At 37.5% G+C, this 27,718-nt stretch overlaps 1 protein-coding gene across 2 annotated transcripts; it reads left to right on the forward strand.

Moving 5' to 3' along the window:
* Nucleotides 1–2,081: 2,081 nt before the first annotated feature.
* ogdhb (oxoglutarate dehydrogenase b) lies at nt 2,082–27,712 on the forward strand. Of its 2 annotated transcripts, none has more exons than XM_082157958.1 (23): nt 2,082–2,235; nt 3,097–3,469; nt 7,849–8,037; nt 9,665–9,758; nt 15,792–15,907; nt 16,053–16,207; nt 16,482–16,628; nt 16,733–16,823; nt 18,221–18,400; nt 19,839–19,967; nt 20,785–20,964; nt 21,074–21,226; nt 21,727–21,829; nt 21,935–22,063; nt 22,390–22,540; nt 22,623–22,750; nt 22,857–23,035; nt 23,123–23,194; nt 24,410–24,535; nt 25,513–25,585; nt 25,672–25,835; nt 25,990–26,144; nt 26,648–27,712. In XM_082157958.1, the coding sequence occupies exons 2-23, from the start codon at nt 3,245–3,247 to the stop codon at nt 26,766–26,768; spliced, it is 3,060 nt and encodes a 1,019-aa protein (XP_082014084.1). In that variant the 5' UTR covers nt 2,082–2,235; nt 3,097–3,244; the 3' UTR covers nt 26,769–27,712. The 2 variants fall into 2 exon arrangements, with proteins under 2 accessions (XP_082014084.1, XP_082014083.1); XM_082157957.1 differs by lacking the exon at nt 9,665–9,758 and adding an exon at nt 9,979–10,081.
* Nucleotides 27,713–27,718: the final 6 nt, after the last annotated feature.

Here is a 27,718-nt window from a genome sequence, read left to right on the forward strand (position 1 = left end):
ACTTCTCCAATCAGGGGCCTGTTGGATGAAACGGTTTAGTGATGTAATCTAATCAGGCCACTAATGAGAAGCTTGTGTGTGTGTGTGTCTGTGTGTTTGAGTGTTACTCATATGTGAAAGAGTGAACCAGTGTTGTGTTTCTCTAGTGGTGACGCATTGCTGCTCTTACAACATCAAGCCAATAGCGATCAATTTATAGTATTCACATTTTCTCCCAATGTCTTTTTTAATCTTTAATCTAATGGCTTCACAGTTCTCTAAAGATGAGCCTTCCAACTTTGCAGTTTTTTTTTTTTTTTTTTTTTTGTATGTAACCTCAAATCCTGCAATGTGGATTTTATTCAGTTACGAAAAAGTTAGATTATTAAATCTTTGTTTCTCCTGATTCTTCTCATTAATATTCATACCTGTTCTTCCAATGTGCTCTCCCTCTTTTTCTCTCTATGTGTGCTATAAGAAATGTATTAAGATGTTATCAGTATTATCAATAAAAAGACTGTCAAAACCCATGTAGTGGTTTATATATCTACAATATACAAAGCCAAATGAAATCATTATGAAAGAACTCTTCTGTTCTGCTGACATTGTGGTCTTGCTAACAAGCGTATGGGCGTTATCTGAATGAGCAGGGAGGTCTAGCCGACGGCTGATAAGATATGAGAAAACAGCATGTGAATTTATTGCACAACTGTGCCAGTCATGCATACTTTAAAGTGTTGAGTCACTAAAAATGATCAGTTTGAATTCAGTTAAGGAACTGTGGTGTAAACGCACAGTACAAACTGTTTTTTGCACTAGTTGTCTAGTTACTGTAAAACATTGTATGATGTTTTACATTGCTTTAACTCGTCAAAATAAGTTGAGTAATTTTCTACTTTCGTTTATAAGTTATACAAGATTCCACTACTTTTTTTTTTTTTATAAATCAGTTTAAGTTGAAATGACTTAAAAATCTAAGTTGATTGTACTTAAATTTAAGGTAGCAACTTTTTACTCTGCTCAATTGAATCAACAATTACTGTTTGCATGCTGATCATTTCAGATTAAGGAAAAGTTCTGGTTATCAATGTTATAGCATGCAGTCTTGCAGTATAATTCAACTTCTCATCCAGTCTTAATGTTTTTTCTCAATATTGTAGTACTTTATATGCTTTGTAAAGTTAGTTTATGTATGCTTTTAATGAATCAGTTAAAATAATGTTTCAAAACAAAGGACAAAATGGATCTTTTAAAGAGTTTAAAGGTCAAAAACCTGTCCTGATCCATGAAGCTTAGTGTAACACTACTATGCACTTTCTTTATAGATTTTATGTTACTTCTATCTACAATAAACAACTTTCGCAGAAGTCTGCATTTTGCTTTCTTCATATCTGCCTGCCTATTTGAATCACTTGTGAACTTTTTCCTGAAGTCTTCCAGAAAATTACATTGATCTGTAATTTGCCTTTATTTGTGTATGTGTGTTTCTGATACAGGAACAAATTTGCTGAAGAACATCCACAAAACCCTTACAACAAGTAGGCTACTGGTACCACAGTATAGTAGACCTAATTATCTGAAATGGTAATATGTCGTTATGAATGATTGACTGGTTATGAAATCTCCATATTAAAAAAAATCATGGTTTTGGAAGAATATTCGTACATGGTAGAATATTCCAGTGTACTTCTAAGAATATTATATTAGCTACTGCATGGTACTTGTCCAAAAAACATTGTATAGCCTAACTGCGGTACTATGTTGATTTTTAATAAAGTTTTTAAATCAGAAGAAAATAAACATTTGATTATTTTTATTGTTATTTTTATTATGAACAACTGCCAGAAGAAGAAAAAATGCTACATTTAAGTGCTTTTGAAACATTACGTTGCAGGTTTTTTCTTTTTTTCTTCTTCTTTTTTTTTTTTTAGATATACCAAAAGGTTTGTATATAGGCTTTTGTTATTTGTCTTGCTAAAACCCCGCTTATTGTTGTGTATGTGGTACATAATAAAATAAATAATTGCATCATCATCATCATCATCATCAAGGGAAAAAGAGTACCCGCAGCTCTTTGCGTCGTGCTCCTGACGTCATGCGCGCTCGTGCTCGCGCTGCCTAGAAACGAGCGACTCATTTATCTGAACGAGAGCCGCCACGAGACACATCCTGCTCCTGATATATCTCACTCGGTCTCTGTTTATTTTTGTATTTTATGAAATTAAACTACACTTTAAAAAAGATCCTGCTCAGAGAGTAAGTATTTGAATCGCTTTTATCTATGTTTTCGCATCGCCTTTTCACGTTTTAATGTTCCTGTCAGTAAGGCGTTAGCGAGTCACTCCTGCATCAGTCAGCAACCTCACCGGTACTGAAGAGAAAACTCTTTTATTTGACACATTTAGTGGTGTTTTTTGTTATTAAAGCTGTATAACGTGCTGTTTTATCATCTTCCACTGATGCATGGGGCAGTTTAAAAGGACGTTTGAAGGTTTTATGGAGAGTTTTGTTATTAGCTCGAGTTAGCGGATGCTAGCCGGTGTGCCAGACATTTTCTGTTGCCAACAGATTAAACTCTTATTTTATAACTTAATTGTGACTCTTGCGCTCTATATATCTAAATTTCATGCCCTGTTTTTTCGGCTTATAGGGTAAGAAGAGCCCTCAGTCATCAAAAGTTAACATCTGCCGTTCATTATTATAAGAACCATTTTTGTAATGATTTCCTCTAGCTAATTTGACTTCCCACTGTTACTTGACAAGGAATGTTTTGGCACCTTATTCTCAAAGCGGTATTTTTAGTTTGTGTTTCCATTAAGTGATTTACTGTAAAGCCTCTCTCATGCAACCTGAGTTCAAGTGTCTTGTTTATGCAGGGTTTGAACGTTTCGAGATGTGGATGTCATTTAGACTGTTTCAGGGTTAAAAAATGCATATGCATGCATATAATCAGTCTTTTTCATAAATTAAAGGACAGCTCGCAAATGGATGGTGAGGAAAAGGGCACAAAAGCATGCTGTTAATTTCTTAACATTTGCTGTTGCTAAAATGTCATCTTTTCCATTTTTTACTGACATGCTTCATTTGGTGTTTTCTTCAGCTTCCTGGGACGGGCAGGATTTCGAACAGGCCTTGAGTGGACAAGTAGGAGGACAACCACCTTTATCAAAGGAACACATCTAGGATCTGTTGGATTCAGTGCTGTGGGGAGCTTTCTTTCTCCTGGTCGGTTTGGAGAGGCGGTGGAGCTGTTTTAAAGACTGCGATGCATCGCTTAAGGACTTGCGCTGCACGGCTGCGGCCGCTCACAGCCTCTCAAAGTTTCTCACAGCACAGGACAGCAGTGGCACCCGGGGCCCTAAGGACGTTTCAGCCCTTTAGGTGCTACACGGCCCCTGTCGCCGCTGAGCCTTTTCTTAACGGGACAAGCTCCAACTATGTGGAGGAGATGTACTACGCGTGGCTGGAGAACCCCAAGAGTGTGCACAAGGTAAGACATCGGCTTTCAGCGGAGAGGATTTTGTGAAGAAATTCTGGCTGCTTTTGGTCCAGTCATTTGTGGATGGATCAAAGCACAATCCCACGGTTATGATGCTTAAAGTCGACATGAAACCGAAATTGGGATAGTTCTTTCTTCCCTTATTCTGATGTATATCGAAGTGAAACAGCTTCTCAAACAGAAAAAAATGTAAGGGAGGACTTGATTTTGTCCAATGGGAGTTCACTGGATCGTTGTCGTTTCCTATTGGTGGATCTCTTGTGAGTGACAGGTTGTCCCGCCCTCACGCCATTAAACGCGTCATCAAAGAAGAGATGATGTCACTGCAAGATGGAGGGGAAGTTATTTTGATTAAAGATTACGAGGGAACATTAATACAATAAAAAAAAAATTTGCACATATAAATCATTCATTATAAATACTGCAATATTCCATAAAAAATAATTGTCCATTTTTATTTCATGGTGACTTTAAAATCCACATGAAATCAAAATTCACCCTGTTTACTTTCATAATACGCATTCATGTTTATATTGTGAATGATGAATTCATTACTTTCCTTTAAGTCAGTTTAAAGGTGAAGTGGGTAGTTGTTTCAGTGTTGGAGCAGTTTTTATGTTATTGTAATACAAACCTATATTTCTTTCATTTGAGGGATACAAAAATTGAGGACAAAATGCAAAAAGCATCATAAAAGTAGTAGCCCATATGACTTTGAATTTTCTGGAAAATCTTGACATCCGGCTTAATTCTCCTTGACCGGTTCATGAAAGTTAATGTAGCAGTGGTTTAATTTGTGAATGAAATGTTAATATTTGAGTCTGATCTTTAGAAATGATTCCCTCGATTCAGTTCACAAGCCAGCCTGAAAGATTTATTTGTGAATTGGACAGATTTATTTCTCTAGTTTGAAGGTAAACCGAAGAGGAACTTCTTTGATCTCCAAGGTTACGCTTGAGGACATCCACGTTTCATAATGTGACTTTGGTTCCCCACTCAGACAGTAAGCTTAGCTTTGCAGGGCTGTTACGTAAGACTTTTCTTTTCCATGTCACATGCCCTTATCTGGTTTCCAGGATGTTCTCAAAGTGGAACTAAATGTTATATGAATGTATCATACTGAAACATGCTAAGTCTGTGCAGTGGTTAAACCTGCTGCGCTGCGTTACCCTTTCATTTAGGTCTGTATCTTTTCAGTCTTTGAACGACACACTTCAGCATACCTTCAGATGCATAGACAGTGGTTGTTGTTCATGATATTTATATAAATGAGCTTTTTTGAGTACTGAGTGACAGTAAAAGTAAAGTACACAAGTGATTCAAATAGGCAGGCAGATATGAAGAAAGCAAAATGCAGACCTCTGTGAAAGTTGTTTATTGTTGACAGAAGTAACATAAAATCTATAAAGAAAGTGCATAGTAGTGTGACACTACAGTACAGACTTCCCTCATGTGCCCTACTGCGGGACGGTACACCACCGCCTCTCTCAATTTAACACACTGAGCTCTTTAGCTCCTCAAAGCAGGAAAGCCTATGAGACAATTAACAGGTTAGTATGATGTCCTTTGTGATGTCATTGAATCACAGTGACCTGATGTGTCAGTAAGTAAGCAAGCCCTCATGTGCAGAACCAGGTCAGATGTGGTCTAGGGTTCAAACCGCTCTTCTTTTCTGTCCCTACATGAACCTAAATCTTTTCAAATGATTGCATCTAAAGTCTTCGGTTATGCAATTAAACATCCAGCTTATCCAGTGAAGTTTTGTTCCTCTGAAAAGCAGTTTACTGAAATTTGGCCCCTTCCCACAGTTTACTCAGATGTGACTGCAGTTCCCGTCTGTACTGGAGACTTTGGAAGATGAACCAGATTGATGAGTCAGATTATGTTCCTGTGTGATTATGCAAGACACCAATACTGCTAGTCAGCGGCTTTTACTTGTTTAAAATTTTATTTTGTAAGCCCGACACAATCGGCCCGAAGGAGGCATCCGGTCAGCGGGTGAAGGTTTTCTGCGCGTTACTGTCTTTCCTCGTGGCAAAGTAATTTGATTAAATTAAATACATTTTTTCGTATGTATTTTCTCGTTATTTCATCTGACTCCATAAATGAAAAGGTTTTAATGATATCAGTGCATCATTAAATGTGAGCGAATGTTTGACTGTTCTTTCTAACTCTTTACTGAAAATAATGTCAGAGTCAGTTAGAATAAAATCAGATGTTTACAATTTATTATGTCAGGTAAATGTATCATGCCAATTTCATAATCAGTTCAAAGATAATCAATACAATAACATCAATATGCTCAGAGATAAAGAGTAAAAGATGTAGGCTAAACCCTGACATTTAGAAAAATACATGATGCTTGATACATGATCCTTCAACATTATGGGCTGATCTGAGTTACAGAATCACCCTGAGTATCTTGTTGCATTTCATTATATAGACAGAAACTTATTTTCACATGGAAACATTTGCTAACAACAATGACAATTTGCATTCGGAGTTTACATCTTTCGAGAGCAGGAGGCCATTTGCCTGGAAGACCCACCCTCCTTTGTAGGGTTGGGCATCGTTTTGATTTGAACGATTCTGATTCCGATTCCGATTCTTCATTTCGATTTCGGTTCTTTTCGATTCACGATTCCGATTCTTTGAGGGGTGGAGTCAAAACCTGTCACAGGCTCATTTCACAGAGGAACATTTTATTTTGATTTAGTTTTAGTTTTGGGAGCTGCAGCCCACGTGGGAGAAAATTAGGAATGCCTCTGCACCAGACCAAAAAACAGATTTATGCAGAACTTGCACCCTGGTCTGGACTCTCTGGACATAACTAACTCAATGTATAAAAGCTCACTTTAAAACACCATTGATTTGTATCATATTCCGGTCGCGGTTTAAAATGGTTTTAAGTAAAAAAAAAAAGATGTTGAAATATGTTATATTTAGCATTTTATATGCAGCTAATAGCTACCTTGCTTAGCACGTATACTATAAACATTCTCTATTCATTTAAAAAAAAATACCTCATATCACGTTGGTCCACGTGAGATGATTGACAGCTGTACAGCGAATGAGAGAGCGCTGATATCATAAACTGACGCGAATCATTTTACAAACATGTGATGATAAATCATTATTTCTCCAAATATGCGCACCATTGGATTAAGAGCCCTGGCGGATGCTGTTTATTGCATGTATGTGAACACAAATAAACCGGAGAAGACGTGAATGACGCTTTATTAGTGATGATTTCTATTCAAAATAAAAAACATTACAGATTAATTATTTTGCACTCGATCCTGGCAACGTTACTAACGTTGGTCGCGCAGGGTTGCCTGAGGAGGACGAGACAGTGGACCAGCGCTCAGAGACAGTGGACATATGTCGAACACGCTACACTCCTTGTAAATTTTGTACACCATGCAGGCGTAACGTTAGGTGTTTAGTCATATTTGTAGTGCATCCGCCCGTGCAAGAAATAAGTTTGTCACATGTGTTGCACTCTGCCGACCCAGGCTTTTTTAAGGTGAAATAAAGCCACACTTTTGAGCGCCGCTTACCGTGCTCCATGCCTGCAACAGAACAAGCGGGCGCGGCAAGCACTTCCGGAAATCCAGTGGCCACTATGGAAACCAAAACTTGCGCGTTTGGAACCGATGATCGGAATCGAAAACAAATTTTCTAAACGATTCCAATGGCATCGTTATTTTTTAAACGGTTCCCAGTTGGAACCGGTTCTCGATGCCCAACCCTACTCCTTTGTGTGCCAGTTTTTTCTAAACTCTTAAAAACCTTATTACCTTTTTGTTTTACTTCTTTGGGAATGAGACCTTTGTACCAGTCGCACTGAGACATTTCAAATGATACCAAACGTGTAATACTGTATGATAATTATTCACATTAAACCATATAGATTTTTGGGTGAATTTCAGATGATCTCAGCATGATAGAAAGAGGGAAAGGGGGAATGGGGGGGTCAAGGGGAAAAAGATGTAGATTAGGATTGCTTAGGTAAGACTTGCGTCTCGAATGATGGTGCTAGTTTCACAAGAGAGAGTTCAAATGTTAATTTCCAGAAAGGTCCGGCAATTTCTAATGACCCTACACGTTCAATTAAACCATCAAAATATGAGAAAAATATTTAATGTGGGAAGAACAAAGCTCTAAACTTGGTTAAGGTATTTATCTGACTTCAGCTACAGGTTTTATTTTACTAAACAAAACAAAAATGCATAGAAAAGCAAAAAGCTCACAGGACAAAGCGTACATTGACTACAACATAATCAGTTATTAATGTTTCATTGGTTCTCTCTTGTTGACATTGTTATTGTTCTCTTTCTTAATCTCTTCCTGTGCTCATTTCTCAACAGTCATGGGACATCTTTTTCCGTAACGCTAACTCAGGCGCTCCCCCTGGCACTGCCTACCAAAGTCCACCTCCAGTGGGGTTGAGTCTCTCAGGACTCTCTCAGGCCCAGGCGCTGGTTGGAGCTCAGCCCAATGTGGAAAAACTGGTGGAAGACCACCTTGCCGTGCAGTCCCTCATCCGTGCCTACCAGGTATAAAGTTTGGAGTAAATGACCCTTTAACTGCTACATGTTTTCCCCTCAACATAGTATATGTTATACTTATAATTTATGTATTCACACTGTCGTTCAAAGGTTTGGGTTCAGTAAGTTCAGTTAAGCAAGGACACATTAAATTGATCAAAAGTGACAGTAAAGACATTTTATTATGTTACAAAAGATTTCAATCAAATAAAGGCAAATAAATGTTCTTTTAAACTGTATGGGGATTTACAGTCAAAGACCCAGAACCAGAAATGATTAATTAAGACAAGAGTCAGAATTATAATAAATTAAAGAAAAGTTTTAATGAAGATAGTTTGCAGTTTCATCAGGCAGAAGTCAGCTTCAAGATTCACACAGGAGTTTGTAGGCCGCTCTGCTTACAGTAACAAAGATCACAACAATTATACCCTTCCCCTAGGTCTAAGGTACGTCCTTGCTTCAGGTTGCAGTTTCTGATTGGCTAAGAAATAGATAAACATAGTAATTTTCCACACATATACAGATAGTCTGAGTAGTTCTTTCTCTCAAGGAGATGACACTTTAATATAACACAGTTCTCAAGAAAAGGACACTTTAGTGTAACGCAGTAAAGTAAAGCTTAAGCAAAGAAATGGTCACTTAAACTATTGGTTGCAATGACCCTTGTGACCTATAGTCATCATAGTGAGCTAGAAGAACAGATAGATGTTTTAACACACTTTCTCAAACAAATTTCATTTCTGGAAGCCGGGCTAAATGAGCAAGCACTGTTACTGCATTCAGATATCAAATACAGACATTAGAGAATACATGAAAAGAACATTTCAGTAATCACACTGGTAACTTCTATAACAGAGTAAAATCTCACAAGTAGTCATTCAACTCATTTGATATTTAGAAGGTAAAATATTGATTAATACCTTGATTATAATCACTCATTAGATATACATTGAAGCAGCAGTGGATTCCAGAATCCACACCCTTCAAAACGTTATATTCTTCAAAGATGGATCACAGTTCGTGTGACATTGAAGTCTTTGCCATCACAGGAATAAATTACATTTTAAAATATATTAAAATAGAAAGAATAATTTTATTGTAGTAATATTTCAGAAGAATATTACAGTTTTTACTGTATTTCTGATCAAATAAAGGCAGTCTTTGTGAGCATAAAAGGCTTCTTTCAAAAATATAAAAAAAATCTTACCATGCCCAAACTCTTGAATGATAGTCTACATTTTGTGTTATTTCACTGTTTGATGACTCAACTGTTATTCTAAACTTTGTAAAGGGTTAAAGAACAAGTCAGTGTTCCCTTTGGCTGGTAGTGAATGTCAGCACTGCCCAAATACAATGCCCTTCCTTCCAAACTTTCCACGTTACAATAATATATTTCTGGCCTAAAACTTTGGATAAAGTAGATGATCCTCAAACACAATCTGTAAAGCTCCACAGAATTGAATGGAATATATCCTCGTCCCTCACATATTTTTTTTTAAGTGAAATATCTTGGCTAATTTTATTCATTCAAAAGCTAGGTCCCTTTTAATATTAATATATAAATGCCTTAAGAAGGACAGTTAATCTGTGATTGCACTCCTCTGTTAGCTTGTAAGTGCTGTTGCCTTGTTCACAGGTCAGAGGTCATCGTATAGCCAAACTTGACCCATTGGGCATCAGTTGTGTAAATTTTGACAATGCCCCGGTATCTATCGGGTTCCATCAATCTGGTGAGAACTGCCTGTGGTGTTCAGTGTGATTGCAAGAGTGCTCATTCAGTGTGTTAACATTGCTCTGTGTCCCTCTGTCCCTGCTCTTCTGTCGTCTCTCACTCTCTATCTGTCCCAATCTCACCTCCTCAACTGTCCATACTAATCTTTGGGCTACGGTCCTTCCCTCTCCACTTTTCCTTCTTCTATATCTCTGTCTTTTTCCTGGAAATCCCTGCAGATTCGAGGGCACCACGTTGCACAGCTGGATCCTCTCGGAATAATGGATGCAGATCTCGATTCGTGTGTCCCTGCAGATATAATCACATCCTCTGATAAACTTGGTGAGGTTTTGATCGGGCGTTGGAGAGAGATTGAATCTTTTATGTGGCATGGCTTGTTTATGTGCTGTCTAACACTCCACCCTTACCTGAAGCATGCATGTGGTCCAGACCTGTTTGAATATTTGCAATGGGTAAAATTTAAACACTCAGCAGTGAGTGTTGTTTGTGTGCAGGTTCAGCATAATATAAACATTACCTGGGAATTGTGTGATATTGGACACGATGGCCTTGTTCCAAAACCTGGCTGCCAATGCTCATTTGATCACAATAGAGCAATACTCTAATAAGTCCAAATATGCATATAGCACACACATATATTAGGTGAAATTACGCATTTATTAAATGGACTTTTATATTTATATACACTACTGTTCTAAAGTTTTGTGTTGTTACATTTTTTTACTTTTTTTTAAAGAAGTCTTTTATGCTCACCAATGCTGCATTTATTTGAGCAAAAATGCAGTAAAACAATAATATGGATATATTATTACAATTCAAAGTAACTGTTTCCTATTTTAATACATTTTAAAATGCAATTTATTCCTAAATTTTCAACGTCATTACTCTTCAGTGTCACATGATGCTTCAGAAATCATTCTAATTTGCTGCTCAAGAAGCATTTCTTATTATCAATGTTGAAAACAGTTGTGCTGCTTCTTATTTTTGTGGAAACTGTGATACCTTTTTCAGGATTCTTTGATGAATAGAAAGTTCAAAAGAACAGCATTTATTTTTACTGTAACTTTACTGTCTTTTACTGTAACTTTTGATCAGTTTAACTCATCCTTGATGAATAAAAGTATTGATTTGTTTTATTTATTTCCCCCAAAAATAAAAATAAAATTCTTACTGACCCCAAACTTTTGAACGGTAGTGTTTACTGTTACAAAAGCTTTAGATTTCAGATAAATGCTGTTCTTTTGAACTTTCTATTCATCATGAAATAAAAATGTAAGTAACTGTTTTCAACATTGATAATAATCATAAATGTTTCTTGAGCATCAAATCATCATATTAGAATGATTTCTGAAGGATCATGTGACACTGGAGTAATGATGCTGAAAATTCAGCTTTGATCACAGGAATAAATGACACTTTACTGTATATTCACATAGAAAACAGCTGTTTTAAATTGGAATAATATTTCACAATATTACTGTTTTTGTTTGTATTTTTAATCAAATAAATGCAGCCTTAGTGAGCAGAAGATACTTCTTTTAAAAAGATTAAAAATCTTTCTGACCCCAAACTTTTGAACGGTAGTGTGTGTGTATATATATATATATATATATATATATATATATATATATATATATAAATGATGCCAAAAATGCTGCCAAATTATGTTTTGAATCAGTTTGTACCTTATCACTGCATATCCTGGCCTCTGGCTTTGCCCATTGTAAATAATGTTTGCTCATGTCTCACTCTTGACACACAGAGGTGTGTTGGTCAGTGTAGCACTCGTCTCATCTAGTGTCAAGTTGTAGTTCCTCTTTCTCACGTTGCCTTTTTCATATCCTCTCACAGAGGCTCTTTTGTTGCACTGGTAATGCCTAGGCTGGTGATTGCTTTTCTGGTGGCTGTGAATAGCAGTTGCTCTATTTTGGTTTTCCATCAAAACAGTCAACACAACAATTTGAGAAATGTGAACCATCAGAATGCCTCAAACAAGATCATAATAGCTCATCAAATGTCGTTATTCCTGATCTTCAGGTTCCTTGTGTCATGAAAATTTATGTCAGGGCGACAAGAGAGAGATTATTATTTAAATTTTTTTTACATTCTTTGGTATAATCGCACTTCTATCAACAACAATTGTTTCACACCATTAGTTAGCCTATTCTAACTTTAAAAACGCGCGGGATGTTGATGGGCATGAATTGTTTGGAGAGCTTACCATTTTGCATATAGCGTGAGTTTGATCCAACACGATCACATTAACAATAATTATCTGAGCCAGGAGAAACTGTGCATCTCTTTAGTTTCGTACAGGACATTGCTGGACAATATTTGTTTTAAATTTGAATTATTTTATTTAAAAGTAGACATTTCAAGGTTTCTTTAGACGTAGGCTATGCTTCATGCTAACTATTCGTGGAGTTTAGTTCATTTTTGAGGCGTTTCAGAAATATTTTTGCAGAGATAGAGCTGAAAGCGCACTGTTTATTTTCTTTATTTTACAAAAGCACAAGGTTTTGTTGTTATTGTGAGTGTACACAAATAAAAGTAGACCATTTATAGTTCATAATGACTTTTCTACACTTATCTGTATGGCCAAAATGACAGTATTTTAAGTCGTTTCTGCTGTCATGAGGAAAACATCCACCAGAAACCACCGGCTGTTCGTCAGCCAGAGGGTTAAAGAAAGCGCAGCCTATTTATATTTGTCTAAATATTAGCCTATAATATAAAAATAAAATAAAATATGAAATGTGAACAGCATAAGTAAGATAGGCTACATCATAAGATGTGCACTATGCTGGCAGACATGATTGAGTTCTGTTTTGTACAAAGCCTTCCTTTTTAAAGTGAACTTAGTTTTGTAAAAAATAAATGTCTTAATTTTAATCAATGTGTTATCACCCAATTGCCTGCATTTAATAAATAAGAAGCAAACTGAACGTCGGCTGTTGAATGGATTGAAGTCAAAATTAACACTGGTTTAATGATCATTTTAAAGGACTCCTGATTTGAGCCTGATGATTGGACACCATTATATTGTCGACAGAGTGGAGATTAATCGTATTAAATATGCGCTATAGCAAAAACAATAGGCTAAGATAAATAAAAATAAACCAGTGTTTTCCGATTATTCCTCCGGCTGTATTGAGCAGCGTGCAGATCCTCCTTTATCTCATGACTCAGGCAATCGCCTCGTTCACATAGACATAATGTTTTTGCTGTGTGTAGCCTATGTGTTTGTGTAAGCTAAGTCGTGTGCATTTAGTTTATATTCTGTAGGACCTGCACTATTTATTTAAATACAGAATTTGTTGGCTATTTGCAGCTGTAGCTAGTAGGCTACTTGTTTTTTTAGTTTTTTTTTGTTTTTTAGTTTGCAGAATGGAAAAAAAAATCCAAAAACATGCTTGCACATTTTTATTTTAATGTAATTTTATAAATAAATAAAATCTTCATACGTTCGCATCTTAAAGATTGTACCTAAATGGTGAGTGTGGGGTGGGGGCGCCACGATCTTGTTTTGCCTTGAGCGGCAGTTGAACTTGCGCCGGCCCTGACTATCTGGGGTGAGTGAGTTTTCTCCCTGACAGTGTCAGGGCCATCAGTTTTCCAGCACTGCATTGTTCTTGCGTTTCATTCAGTGGAAATGCTGCGCTCAGTGCTTTTTCTCAGAACACCTCACAGGTTCGGTTCATTTCAGGTCAGTAAAAAAAAAAAAAAAGCACTTTGTAACATTGGTCACGTCCACGCCGGGGGCATTCATTTTCTCACCTTACAGCTGGAGGTATGAGGACTAGCTAGTGCACTTGAGTTAATAGCATTTTTTTTTAGAAGCTCCCACCAGTTTCCTGATCAAAACCCAGTGATTAAATACATTTAGAGTTGCATAGCCTTACTTTCTTTTTTTAGCATTTAGTGGATTTTGCATATCCGAATTAGGTCCTTAGGCCTAGTCCAATGAAGCTGTCAGTAACTGAACACTTGACCATGCTTTTTTGGTTTGCATGGACAGCTTTCCCTTTTTATACCTTTATTCGGTATGTAGCTTTAAAAATTCATCAACTCTTAGCAGGAATACATTTATGTGGCACTTCAATGTTCTGGTCCTCGCAAGAGCCCCAGCTGGCATATGTGGCGATTCCCCTCATTAACCTTGCCTAGGGTCTGTTTCTTACATAATGTCCTCATCCTCTTGGAATGTCATGTTTAAGCCTCAGTGCTCAAGGCCGTGACATGCTATTAAACTCTCCCAAATTCATCTTTGGTTGATTCCTGTTGGTAATGGTAATAGTGGTGCCTGTGTTAATATAAACATCACTATTACCAAGGTAATAGTTCTACATAGTTTGTTCCACGGAAATGAATGATGTAAGGGGATTTACAGTCAAAGACTCAGAACCAGAAATTATGAATTAAGACAAGAGTCATAATTATAATAAGTTAAAGAAAAGTTTTATTCATCAGGCAGAAGTCAGCTTCAAGACTCACACAGGAGTTCGTAGGCTGCCCTGTTACAGTAACAAAGATCAGAGCAGTTATACCCTTCACCAAGGTCTAAGGTACATCCTTGCTTCAGGTTGAATGATTTTCATTGTCTAAGAAATAGATAGACATGCTAATATTCCACACATATACAGATAGACTGAAGCATATCTCCATCGATTAGGCAGCTGACACTCGGACCCTGAAGTTAGGCACATCATGACCTTCCAGTTTGCAGATCTGGGTTGCTGGGCGCCAGTCTGTCTCAAACAAGTCAGTCAATCTCCCATAATGCCAGTGGTTCCTTAACCTATAACCAAAAAGACTAACACACACACCGACATACAGCTTTTCCAAGGTTGGATTTGGCCAGGCTCTAACTATAAACAGGAGAGTATTCTCAAAACATCAAGAAAATGCATTCTTTCTCTCAAGGAATGGAAAGTAAGGCTTTAATTGAGAAATGGGCCCTTAAACTTTAGACTTCAATGACCATAGTTGTCAGGGTACCCTAGAAAAGCAGATGGATGTATTGACATGTTAAAAATTCCATAATTCATTTCTGGAAGCCAGGCTAAATGAGCAAGCACTGTTACTGCATTCAGATATCAAATACAGACATTAGAGAATACATGAAAAGAACATTTCAGTAATCACACTGGTAACTTCTAAAACAGAGTAAAATCTCACAAGCCTAGATAAGTCATTCAACTCATTCGATATTTAGAAGGAAAAATATTGATTAATACCTTGATTATAATCACTCATTAGATATACAGGCAACAAAATCCAGAGCCATATGCTCATATCTAGAGACCAGAACATCACTTTATTCTCGGTTTTATCTTTGTTCGTTCACTTGTCGTTACGCTTGGTTTTCCGTAATCTTGTTTTACTGGTGTTGCAAGAACATGTTATCATATTTACATGCCTGCAGCCCTTAAGGTAAATTTCTTTATATATTTTGTGTGGATAAATAAATAGGAACAGTTCATGGTACACGTTGTGCATGAACAGTGTTTTGGCACCTTGAGATTAAAGGTCACAGCAATCTGCTATGCAAGACTCATTGTAATGACTCCTTCATGGATTGCGAATCAAAACACGCTTACATTGCTTATTAATCAATGAGAAAAGAAGTTAAATTGCACACTGAAACACATTTCTAGGTAAAATGTGTTTGTTCAAAATGCATGTTGCCATTTGTAGCATCTCATGCATGCGTTACGCCTAGTACTAGTGGACTGGACTGGAATAGATCTGTTTTTCACCATCTTTCCTTTTTCCCTCTGCTAACACTGTTGGCTTAGCCTTTTTTTCCCACATTTTCTGTGTCTTATGTGCATGAATGTGCTGTTATTTACACTGTTTGTTTTTAATAAAACTTTTAAGTCATAAAAATTGTTCCACATCCCTGCTTCCTCTAATGCAATACCATTTTGTCTTCTGTGTTTCCGTGTGTCGGTTGGATCCGCTGTGGTGCTTTGTTTCGCTTGCCTATCCACCCCCTGCCCCATCCATTTGTTTGCATGTCTGCTGTCAGGCTTCTACGGACTGGAAGAATCGGATCTGGATAAAGTTTTCCGGCTTCCCACCACTACCTTTATCGGGGGCAGTGAAAGTGCCCTTCCACTCAGGGAAATCATCCGCCGTTTAGAGGTGCGTAACTAAGTGTATCCCCACTTGAGACACATATAATGCAATGATATTTGAATATAAATGATGTATGAGTATCATTGCATTACATAAAAAGGTATTCAAATATTTAACATGCAAAAACATGACTTGTCGCTACACTATGCAGATGGCCTACTGTCAACACATCGGGGTGGAGTTCATGTTTATCAACGACCTGGAGCAGTGCCAGTGGATCAGACAGAAATTTGAGAAGCCAGGAGTAATGCAGTTTACTCTGGAAGAGAAGAGGACGCTACTGGCCCGTATGGTCCGCTCAACCAGGTCTGCCCCTTGCCATAGTTTTCTGGAGACCTGAATGAATGGTTTGCCATTCATATAATTTAAGCACAGGTATACTTTAAGCAAAACCTTTCATAAAAGGGCAACTGACTTCATACATCCACTACAATTGACACCAGTTGGTTAAAAGTCATTGAAAAAATGCAAGAAAACGGAAGTTCATAACTTGCATCATCTTTGAGATTGTGTTATATGCAATAACATATTTTCTTAGTATGTCAGAGGATGTTTTTGTAATGCTGTGTGGTTCCGTCAGATTTGAGGAGTTCCTGCAGAGGAAGTGGTCGTCAGAGAAACGCTTCGGCCTGGAGGGATCCGAGTCTCTCATTCCTGCACTCAAAACTATCATCGACAAATCCAGTGAGAATGGCGTGGAGAATGTTATTATGGGCATGCCACACAGGTAGAGGACCAAAATACTGAATAATGTATTTTAAATGGGGGAAGTACATCAGGGTACATATGTAGGGCCATTGAAACATGTCTGAATTGTCTGCTCTCCATCAGAGGTCGTCTGAATGTGCTTGCTAATGTGATCCGTAAGGAGCTGGAGCAGATCTTCTGCCAGTTTGATTCAAAGCTGGAAGCTGCGGATGAGGTGATCATCTCTCAAGCCACCATCATTTCCTTCAGCAGACGTTTCACTTTCACAGTTCAACTCCGTAAACAGCTTAGAAAAAAAGTAGATTCAATTCAATTCAATTCAAATTTATTTGTATAGCGCTTTTTACAATACATATTGTCTCAAAGCAGCTTTACAGAAAGTGCATTTAAAAAAATTTACGAATTTATAGAGCAGTCTGCAAACTCTGAAATATTTGTTTTGTCAGGCCTAAGGTCCCATCTCAGCAATTTTACCACAAAAATTACGGTTACTTACCTTGGTTTTGAAGTCATGGTTCAAAATACTGGCAGGGCTTTCCAACATTTGCTGATAAGGTTATAACCTAACGATAATGAAAGTGAACCAGGTCTCAAATGTATTAAACAGCACACACATCTGACAGGAGGGCAAGCCGCTTTAAACGGTATGTTTATAAGTTCGTTTTAAGCTCTCAATATCCAGCATTTCTCAAGTTTTGGACAACTTTGGTTGGACAACTCTCGCAGGAGCTCAGTTTGTGTCCTTTATTTTTCCAGATGCGTTCGCAATATCAAAGTATATTGATATCAGCGCACAGAAGTTTCACACGTGCAGTGGTTAAAACAATGCTACATTTGTTCAGTACTCATGCGTACCGAATTGAAAGACCCGAACCGAAAATATTCAGTATGAATATGTGTACCGTTACACCGCTACTTTTTACCATGTCTAGTCTAGTGAATCGATGTCTTTCTATTTATTGTTATGCTATGAAACCTTACACCTAAATGTTTCACTTCTTTTTCAAAGGCGTGATAAAAGATAACAAGCGACAGATTTTTTTATTCCTTATTGAGACGTGCGTCTTAAGTGAAACATATTATCAAAAAAGAAAAACATGTAGGGAAATCATCAGTTGTTGATTGAGGCAGATCAGCTAAATGTGAGCTTGCAGTCGATTGTAAGAAAGGGCAGATTAAATGATTGAACTCCTCCGACATGCATCAGCTGAGAGAGAAGTCTAATATTTCACCAAATGATTGATTTATGACATTTTGATTAAGAATTATGAGGACAAAAAAAGGTGTAAAACAAAATTACATTCACACAAATGAATTGTTCACAGTAATAGAATAGAACATTTCATGACAACTTTAAAGTGGTTATGTTTGACAAATGAGGCAAATCTGGAACAACTAGTGCAGTAATATTTTACAGAATCATTACCATAATTGTAGTTAAGTAGCTCTGCACGCAATCTTTCTGTGAAAACATCCTCTCTCTCATTTCTGAAGAAAATGAAAGAATGTAAACTCTGTAATGTATGCAATGTTCCTCTCATGCAAAGAATCTTGGCTTTTGGCATGTCAGTCCTGTTCATGTTTCGGTTTCTGTCTGTGACTTTCCTTCAGGGCTCAGGTGACGTGAAGTATCATTTGGGTATGTACCACAGACGGATCAACCGGGTCACTGAACGCCACATCACACTATCCCTGATGGCCAACCCTTCACACCTGGAGGCAGTGGACCCTGTAGTGCAGGGCAAGACCAAGGCAGAGCAGTTCTACTGCGGGGACTCTGACGGCAATAGGGTGTGTGTGAACATCCCTTGTGGTTCTAAGAATTTGTACTTAGATTTTTTTTTTTCACACTTGTGTCCAACAACATATTACAATTTTTTTTACAATCACTTTGCTACTATTCTCAGAAACTCTAGACACAAAACTCAAAACGGTTATCACTTGTAACACAGGCTGTCTAATGTTCAAAACATTGCATTGTGCATTCACATCTTTAAAGAAATCTTGCACTTGCACAATCATTGGTTCAATTTACTGTGAAACACCATTGAAACATAACTATAGATCACCCACACACAAGCAACCGATAGTTTCACTGTGTCATTGTTCGTACAATCATTAAATATTGTAGAACAAAATAGGTGATACAGGTTTCATTATGGTACTACATGTACAGTAAATACATCTTTAATCATGAACCATTGAACAAAGTTTGTAATATATTGATTCAAAACACTACAGTACAATCACAACATAGGTTTATTTGAATCAAAGCAAAAATAATTAGCTATGAAATAGAAAAGAAAAGACATCAAATGCAGTGTTCCTCAACTTGCTTGCTTGTACTGTAAGAAACAAAACAGGAGTGATTATCTATACAGTGCAGTACTGTCAATACTGTAAATAGTCTGAAAAGGTGGTACAGTATTTGGGACCAACAGTGTCTGATGAAGCATTATGATAAAATATTAGGCTACAGTACATCCATGAATATTGTAGTCTGATTGGTTCATGCTCCACGCTAATTGGTGACAGTGAATCTCGTTATCTTGAAACTTTCATGATTTAATAAACATGGAAGATTTCTGTTTCCATACAACTATGCATTAAGAGTAATGCAACAGTTATCATTTTGAGCAGTTGTATCAATTGATAGTTAGATCATTGTAAGGAAATGAATAGACACTCATTTGAAATGTAATGTGTGAATTGCCTTTTGAAATAGTAGTACTTTGATGTTAGGTTGTGTCATATTGAACAGGTGATTTTTGTTGAATGAACAAATGATCTAAGTTTTATGTGTATTGTATCCAAGCAATTGAGAAAAGGGTTGGAGTTTTGAAAAATGTGCATTTTGATCATTGGTTGTGAGTTTTGTGTCTAGAGTTGTGAAAAAGGACATCAAGGTTCTGAAAATAGTAACAAAGTGATTGTAAAAAAAACTGTATTACTGTAAATTTTAAATGCTGACATTATCTTAACATTTAATTTGTCAAGGAGCATGCTAGTATATAGATGACCTCAAAGTTAAAGGAATGGACTAAATGAAAGGACAAATAAAGAGGCCTGTAAACAAAGATTAAACGGCTCCCTCAAAGACAAACACATTGCGGTGTGATAGGTTGTATTATGTCAGCAGTTTTAATCACCTTAAATCATCTTTTGTGATTAGAAAACAAGACATGATTGACATGTTGTCAATAAGAAGAATGTGTCCTTGTTTCTGAAGGTGATGTCCATCTTGTTGCATGGAGACGCAGCCTTTGCCGGTCAGGGGATCGTCTACGAGACATTTCACCTTAGTGACCTGCCGTCCTACACCACCCATGGTACTATTCATGTGGTCGTAAACAACCAGGTCTGTTTCTCTCACACTCTCACCAGAGAATTACCTTTTCAAGCAAAAATTGGTTATATACAACCGTTTAAAAGTTGAGGGGCAGTAACAAAAAATTGTGTTTGTGATAGAAGTCTTTTATGTTCACCAAGACTGCATTTATTTGATTAAAAATACAGTAAAAACAACAATATTTTGATATAGTAATACCACCGGTTTCTATTGTAATATATTTTCATATACAATTTATTCCTGTGATGCAAAGCTGAATTTTCAGATCTTGAGTGTCACATGATCCTTCAAAATTCATTCTAATATGCTGATTTGCTGATCGAATAAACATTTCTTATCATTATCAATGTTAAAAACAGTTGTGTAGCTTAATATTGTTGTGGAAACTATAATGTTCAGGATTCTTCAAAAACAGCATTTATTTTAAATGGATATCTTTTGTGACATTATAAATGTCTTTACTGTCACTTTTGATCAATTTCATGTGTCCTTGCTGAATAAAAGTATTCATTTATTTTCAAAATAAATATTACTGGCCTTAAACTATTGAACGGTAGTGTATATATTCTATAATTTATACAAAAAATGGCTTTATAGGTGCTACAAGTGTTTGTTTTTTAGGAATGACATGTATACATTTTCCCATTTCCTTAAAGGTTGCATGTTCAGGATGATTGACATGTCTTGGGTTTTTATGAGAAGTGTGGTTAAAGTTTACAAAATGGTGTAATTTTTAAAAATGGCTGAAATCACTGAGAGAGTTTGACTTTTTTTTTTAGGTAAATGTTTGCATTTATTTAAGTAGCTTTTGTTCCCCTCTCTATAGATTGGCTTCACCACTGACCCTCGGATGGCACGCTCCTCGCCGTACCCCACCGACGTGGCCAGAGTGGTCAACGCTCCCATCTTCCATGTGAACGCAGACGACCCTGAGGCCGTGATGTATGTGTGTAACGTGGCTGCAGAATGGAGAGCCACCTTTCATAAAGATGTGGTTGTTGATCTGGTAGGAAATCTCTCTCTTTATTTGTTTATTTTTTTCAACTGGGAATGTTGCCAACTTAGTATCAACACCTAAAGCACATTTGACACAATCATTCAACTTTTCTCTATAGGTGAGCTACAGACGAAACGGCCACAACGAGATGGATGAGCCGATGTTTACTCAACCGTTAATGTACAAACAGATAAAGAAACAGAAACCGGTTCTGAAAAAATATGCTGAAAAGCTCATTGCTGAAGGAGCCGTGAGCAGACAGGAATATGAGGTCAGATTGAACAAATATTACAGCTAATATGAATATATACACTACTATTCAAAAGAAATGAATACTTTAATTTAAGGACATATTAAATTGATCAAAAGGGACAGGAAAGATGTGTATAATGTTACAAAATGTTTATTAATTAATTTATTGATTAATCAAAGAATCCTCAAACAAAATGTGTAATCATTTATACAAAAATATGAAGCAACACAACAGTTTTTAACATTAATATGTTGAAATAAAGAACAGTTATTTTAAATTGTAATAATATTTCACAATATTACAGTTTTTACTGTATTTTTGAACAAATAAATTCAGGCTTTGTTATCATAAAGAGATTTCTTTCAAAAACATTAAAAAAATCTTACCTACCCCAAACGTTTCACTAGTAGCAATGACATTAATAGGAAATATTGACTATATTTGTCAGATGCTTTCTTACTGAAATGACTTAAAGTGAATATTTACATTAACTTTATGTTGCCTTTCTGTCCTTGTAGGAGGAAATAGCCAAGTATGACAAGATCTGTGAAGAGGCATATAATCGCTCTAAAGATGAGAAGATCATGCACATCAAGCACTGGCTTGACTCACCTTGGCCTGGTGTGTGTTTGTGTTATTGTACACTGTCCCTAAACACCAAGACACTTGTGTATGTGTGTATACTCTGAAATCTGCTTGACTTGACATTTGTACTTAACTCTACAGGTTTCTTCACTCTGGACGGTCAACCTAAGAGCATGAGCTGTCCGTCCACTGGTCTCACTGAGGAAATGCTCAGTCACATCGGTCAAGTGGCTTCTTCTGTGCCTGTGGACGATTTCACTATCCACGGAGGTACCTTTCCACTCCCCTTTCTGCATACACATTCACACAGTTACAAAAAGGCAGATCGCCTGTACCCCAAAGTCCTTTCTAAAGCACGTCAGGAACTGGCTGTTTCTGGTAATACAACTACAGCTCCTATATACTTTAATGGGGAAAGACTTAAATCTCTACGTTTTCCAAAAACGTGAGAAATCACCACTAAAATCTGCCAAAAATGTTATTATAAAGTTGCTTCTTTTGCTCAAATCAAGCTTCAAACTTATTTTTTAAGTTAAGCTAGCATCTGTGCCTCAGCATCATTAGCCTGAGTCATTTTGTCTCTGTCTTCCTGTAAGGTCTGTCCCGTATCCTGAAGAGCAGAGCTGCGATGGTGCAGAACCGCTCAGTGGACTGGGCTCTGGGAGAATACATGGCCTTGGGCTCTCTGCTAAAGGAAGGCATTCATGTGCGTCTCAGTGGTCAGGATGTGGAGAGAGGGACCTTCAGGTGAGAATAGCTGCATCTCCTGCTTCTGACTGAACTTGAATTGAAAGCAACTTCACAGTCTCCCTTTTTTATCGACACGCAGTCATCGGCACCATGTGCTACATGATCAGAACGTTGACAAACGGACCTGCATTCCCATGAACTACATGGACCAGAACCAGGCTCCTTATACTGTGTGCAACAGCTCCCTGTCAGAATACGGGGTTCTTGGTGGGTATAAATCAAATCGGTCAAACAAACCCAGAATAAGCTGCGGTGTGTACCATTTTATGCCCACTGAACAAGCATGTCCTCAGGTCTGTCTCATTGTGTGCAGGCTTTGAGCTTGGCTTTGCCATGGCGAGCCCGAACGCTCTAGTGCTCTGGGAGGCTCAGTTTGGAGACTTTCATAACACAGCGCAGTGCATCATCGACCAGTTCATCTGCCCTGGCCAGGCCAAGTGGGTCCGACAGAACGGCATTGTGCTGCTATTGCCTCATGGCATGGAGGGCATGGTGAGGTCTTTTCATCCTAAATCCACCTCAGGTCTTTCATCTTTCCATCATTTCCCTTTTTCATTGCTTTCTTGCTGTTGTTTCCAGGGACCAGAGCACTCCTCCGCCCGCCCAGAGAGATTCCTGCAGATGTGCAATGATGACCCTGACGTTTTCCCGGTAGAATACATAGAATTTTCCACCAAGCCCTGTTATTTTTATTTTTTAAATCATTCTAGCTAAATCCTTAAAGGGATAGTTCACTTTGAAATAAAATTTTGGTATGTTTTAGCTTACCTCAAGGGCATCCAAGATGTAGGTGTCTTTTTTTCCGCAGTAGTTTCAATTTTGATATTTTTAGGTCAAACCGTTCTTGTCTGTCAGTCATATAATGCAGGTCGATGGTCACCACCTCAAAGAGCATGCACAGAGTCCAAATTAAAACAATTCCCCATCGTAAGTACACATTGATGGCCTAAGACGGTGGTTTCGTTCCAATGAACTGCAGTAGCCAAGGCGACATCTAGTGTATATATCTATACCCGCCTGCGCCCTCAGATCACTTGGACGTGGCTGTGTTCAAGAGGTAACAACGATATAAATACTGTTCGTTTTCTCACACAAACCGCTCGTTTCGTGTCTTAGGCCATCAATGTGTAGCCTGACTACGTCAGACTTCCTACTTCCGCTAATTTCATTTCGCTCCTGTAGTCAGTCTGAGCTAGCAGCCTATCTTTCAGTTTTCCACCGGCCTGAAAACAGCCGGGCCAATCAACGAACAGAGGGCGGGCTGAGAGCCGTGACGTAGACGCTGATTGTACCGTGGATGCGTAGATTTACTTCACATAATCTGCAAAAGTCATTCACAGCCATGTTCACTCCGGTATTTCGCTCGATGGTTTAGTTTTTGCATCATACATGCGTTTACAGTGGAAGTTAGATGCGGCTGAGCATGCGCATAACACACGCCATAACCAAACGTTATGTGATTGGCTTACGGGTAACCAATGATTTTAAACTTCAGACAAGCGCCCCCCCGCGAGAGAGAAAACACTTCTCTATTATGCTATGCCAGACTCTGTATACGAAGCAAAGTGAAGTAGCAGAGTCTGGTATTACCAGGCTAATCAATGTGTACTTACGATGGGGAATTGTTTCATTTGGACTATGTGGAATTGTTTTAATTTGGACTCTGTGCATGCTGTTTGAGGTGGTGACCATAGACCTGCATTATTTGACTGACAGACAAGAACGGTTTGACCAAAAATTATCAAAATTGATACTACTGCGGAAAAAAAGACACCTACATCTTGGATGCCCTTGAGGTAAGCTAAAACATACCAACATTTTATTTCAAAGTGAAATATCCCTTTAATACTTATTTTTTTGCCACAGAAAATCACAGAGGACTTTGCGGTCCGACAGCTTTTTGACTGTAACTGGATCGTGGTGAACTGCTCAACTCCTGCAAACTACTTCCATGTTCTCCGGAGGCAGATCCTTCTACCCTTCAGAAAGCCTGTAAGAGACATTTCACTCTGTTTATCAACTCTACAAGTATTCCACATGATGGAAAAACCTGGAAATATCTGGGAATTTTAAAATTGCTTAACAGGGGCTGTTTTCACAAAGCTATTTTAGACCGGTCTATAGTGTTAGACAAGTCTAAAGGTTGCTCATAGACTAGTCTAATGCAAGTTAGACTGTTTCACAAAAATAAAGACTGACTTAATTTAGACCAAAAAAATTAGACACCTTATCCCCAGGCTAACTTACCCCCAGACCAACTTAGGTTTAAGACTCTGTTACCTTGGCAACCAGCAGTAACAATCAGTTACATTACAAACAGCCAAAAGAAAAGGGAAAATGGCTCATAATTTAAACATTTCTTCTTGTTACTACATTCTCCGCTAAATTTCCCAAGTAAAATGTCCTTGTAACTGTTATACTCCTCAAACAAACACATATTTTCCGCTGGGGTAAACTGCACTGAGCGGTTGAATGCGCTTACATGATCCGCCATGTTTTTTGTTTTGAAAAGTGTCTTATTTTACCCAGAATGCATTGCAGTGTGTAGTCCTACTTAAGATAGTCAGAGTCTTAAGTGCTTTGTGCAACGGTTTGATTTAGATGTCTGACTATCTACTATATCTAAGTCTATAGTCAAAGTCTATCTTTGTGAAACTGGCCCCAGGTCTGAAATTAGTCATGGATTATTCATGGTAAATCATATTTGCAATAGAAATATTTTTTCTCTAAAATATTTAATTGGACAGCTATTACAAGTCATGCCCACTTTCTGAGCAAATCATTCTTTTAAATTGCTTCTTTTTTTTAGTGATTCAGTCAAAATGGCTTTCATCATTTTAAAATCTGAATTAAAATATATATATTTTTTTTAAATCCATCTAAATCCAGGCCATGGAAAAGTGTGGGACAGTCAAAAAGTGTAGCTAACTTGTTTTTAATATTTTTTTTTTTGTTTCTGTTTGCTCTAGCTCATTATCTTCACACCTAAATCGCTGCTACGGCACCCAGAGGCCAAGTCAAGTTTTGACGACATGTTACCAGGTGTGTGTGCTTGAAATCTTGGGAATGTTTTAAATGTCATAAAAATGACGTTGTAGTAATGGTCTGTTGTGTTTGGTTTTGATCAGGCACACACTTCAGACGTCTGATTCCAGAAGAGGGAAGTGCGTCACAGAATTCAGCAGGAGTGAAGCATCTCATCTTCTGCACAGGGAAAGTTTATTACGACCTCACCAAAGAGCGAAAGACCAGAGGCCTGGAGGACTTAGTAGCCATCAGCCGCATTGAGCAGGTACCGGCACACACTTTCATTATCATGTTTATTAATTGGGTCGTATTCTGTATTTATTTCCCCATGCTAGTTAGGCTTTCTTTCCTAAACATTTAGACACCACTTTATAATTTTCACTTAATTCCTGGATTGACTGTGAATGTTTTGTTTCCAGCTCTCTCCATTCCCGTTTGACCTGGTGAAAGCAGAGGCGGAGAAGTATTCACAGGCTCAGCTGCTGTGGTGCCAGGAAGAGCATAAGAATCAAGGCTACTATGACTATGTCAAGCCACGCATCACCAGAACCTTCAACAACACCCGTCCTGTTTGGTAACTAGTGTTTGTTGATGCATTTGAAGGGGCAAATCTCTCAAGAGCCTGTATATATTTTACTCCAAAATCAAAAGAATTTAAATTTGGTGTAAAGAAAATGAAGCCATGTGTCAAGTAATATTGACACTCTTTTCATAAATATTTTCTTCAGTTTCTTATTGTAATGGGAAAAATATATATCATTATTTACATTGTAAATTGTTTCTCTTCTTTAAATGCATGCAATTTCTTTTGAAAAAATTGGTTTTAGTATAAAAGTTCATTTTATTTATAAGTTTAGCTATATTTACTGTATCATATTGTATTGTATTTTGTATGGTCATACAAATAGGCTTCAGTTTCTCAAGGCAAAAATAAAGAATTAATTAATTTAATTTAAAAATATCTCAAATTTAATTGAAATTGTTTTTAGTTTGTGGTGACCTGAATAAGTTTTCGTGCCATCCACTCATGCAACATTTATCTGTAGTTGGTACCCACTTACGTTGCTTTCTTCTCAGGTATGCCGGCCGAGAACCTGCAGCTGCCCCTGCCACAGGGAACAAGAAGGCGCATCTCGTGGAGCTGGAGCGGTTCTTGGACACCGCCTTCAACCTGGATGCCTTCCAGGGCCGGTCTTAACCACCTCACCCCATCCGTTCACTTCATTTCCATCCCTCCGTCCCTTGTTTTTCAGGAAGCTCACATCCTGCTGATAGCGTTAAGAGGGCAAACTGGCAGCTAGGTATCTCCTGACCAAAGCACAGGTTTGCTTTACTCTGTAGGTATGACAGGTCTATCAATGCAGATTTTTTTATTTTTAATGCAGGCTTTTAGCAACTACATGGTAACAATTTGCATGCATGTATTTTCTGAGGCATGTTGATGATGGTTTTAATAGAGCCTTAAAATGACACCGCTTGAACTGCTTGGTTTCCCCTCAATAATATGAAAATTTAATTTTAAATACGCACAAAAATCACAGAGAGAAGTGCAAGAAATGTCTCTCAGAAATGGGACATATTGAAAAGTCATGATAGCATGAGGACATTAAAGGACATGCATGGAACCCTATGCATTTTTAAATTATTGCAAAAGGAAATAGTAAGCTTACCTAAAATATAGAGGGAAATGTAAAGAACATATTCTTCATCCTCATCTTCATCCCTCCCATTCCATAAGCACCCCGTGCCAAATTACCATGAACTTCAATAGGTGACTTCCAAGGACTGAAAGCTGAAACAATCATTTTGTCCTTGTATTTAAAAAAACAAAACAATAAACTGAGATTATGGAGCAAGCAGAAAGACTCTGCAAGACATCAAATAAAAGGATTTATTTATTTTCTTAGGTTTATGTTTATTCCAGACTATTATTATAAGGCTTCGTTCAATAAAAGCTTCTCAGTTTCCATTTGTCTGCTTGTTTGTACTAAGAACTGTTGCAAGAAAACTATTAGAAAAAAGTTTGATGTGAAAGTGTTTATTTTGCGTTAATGAAGATGTGATATGCACTTTATCAGATGAAACTGCAATTAATATAAATCCTGAATAACTATAAAGAATTTTAATTAAGCTAAACAATTTGACTGA

This window comes from Leuciscus leuciscus, assembly GCF_965113295.1.
Source record: "Leuciscus leuciscus genome assembly, chromosome: 24".
NCBI lineage: Eukaryota > Metazoa > Chordata > Actinopteri > Cypriniformes > Leuciscidae > Leuciscus > Leuciscus leuciscus.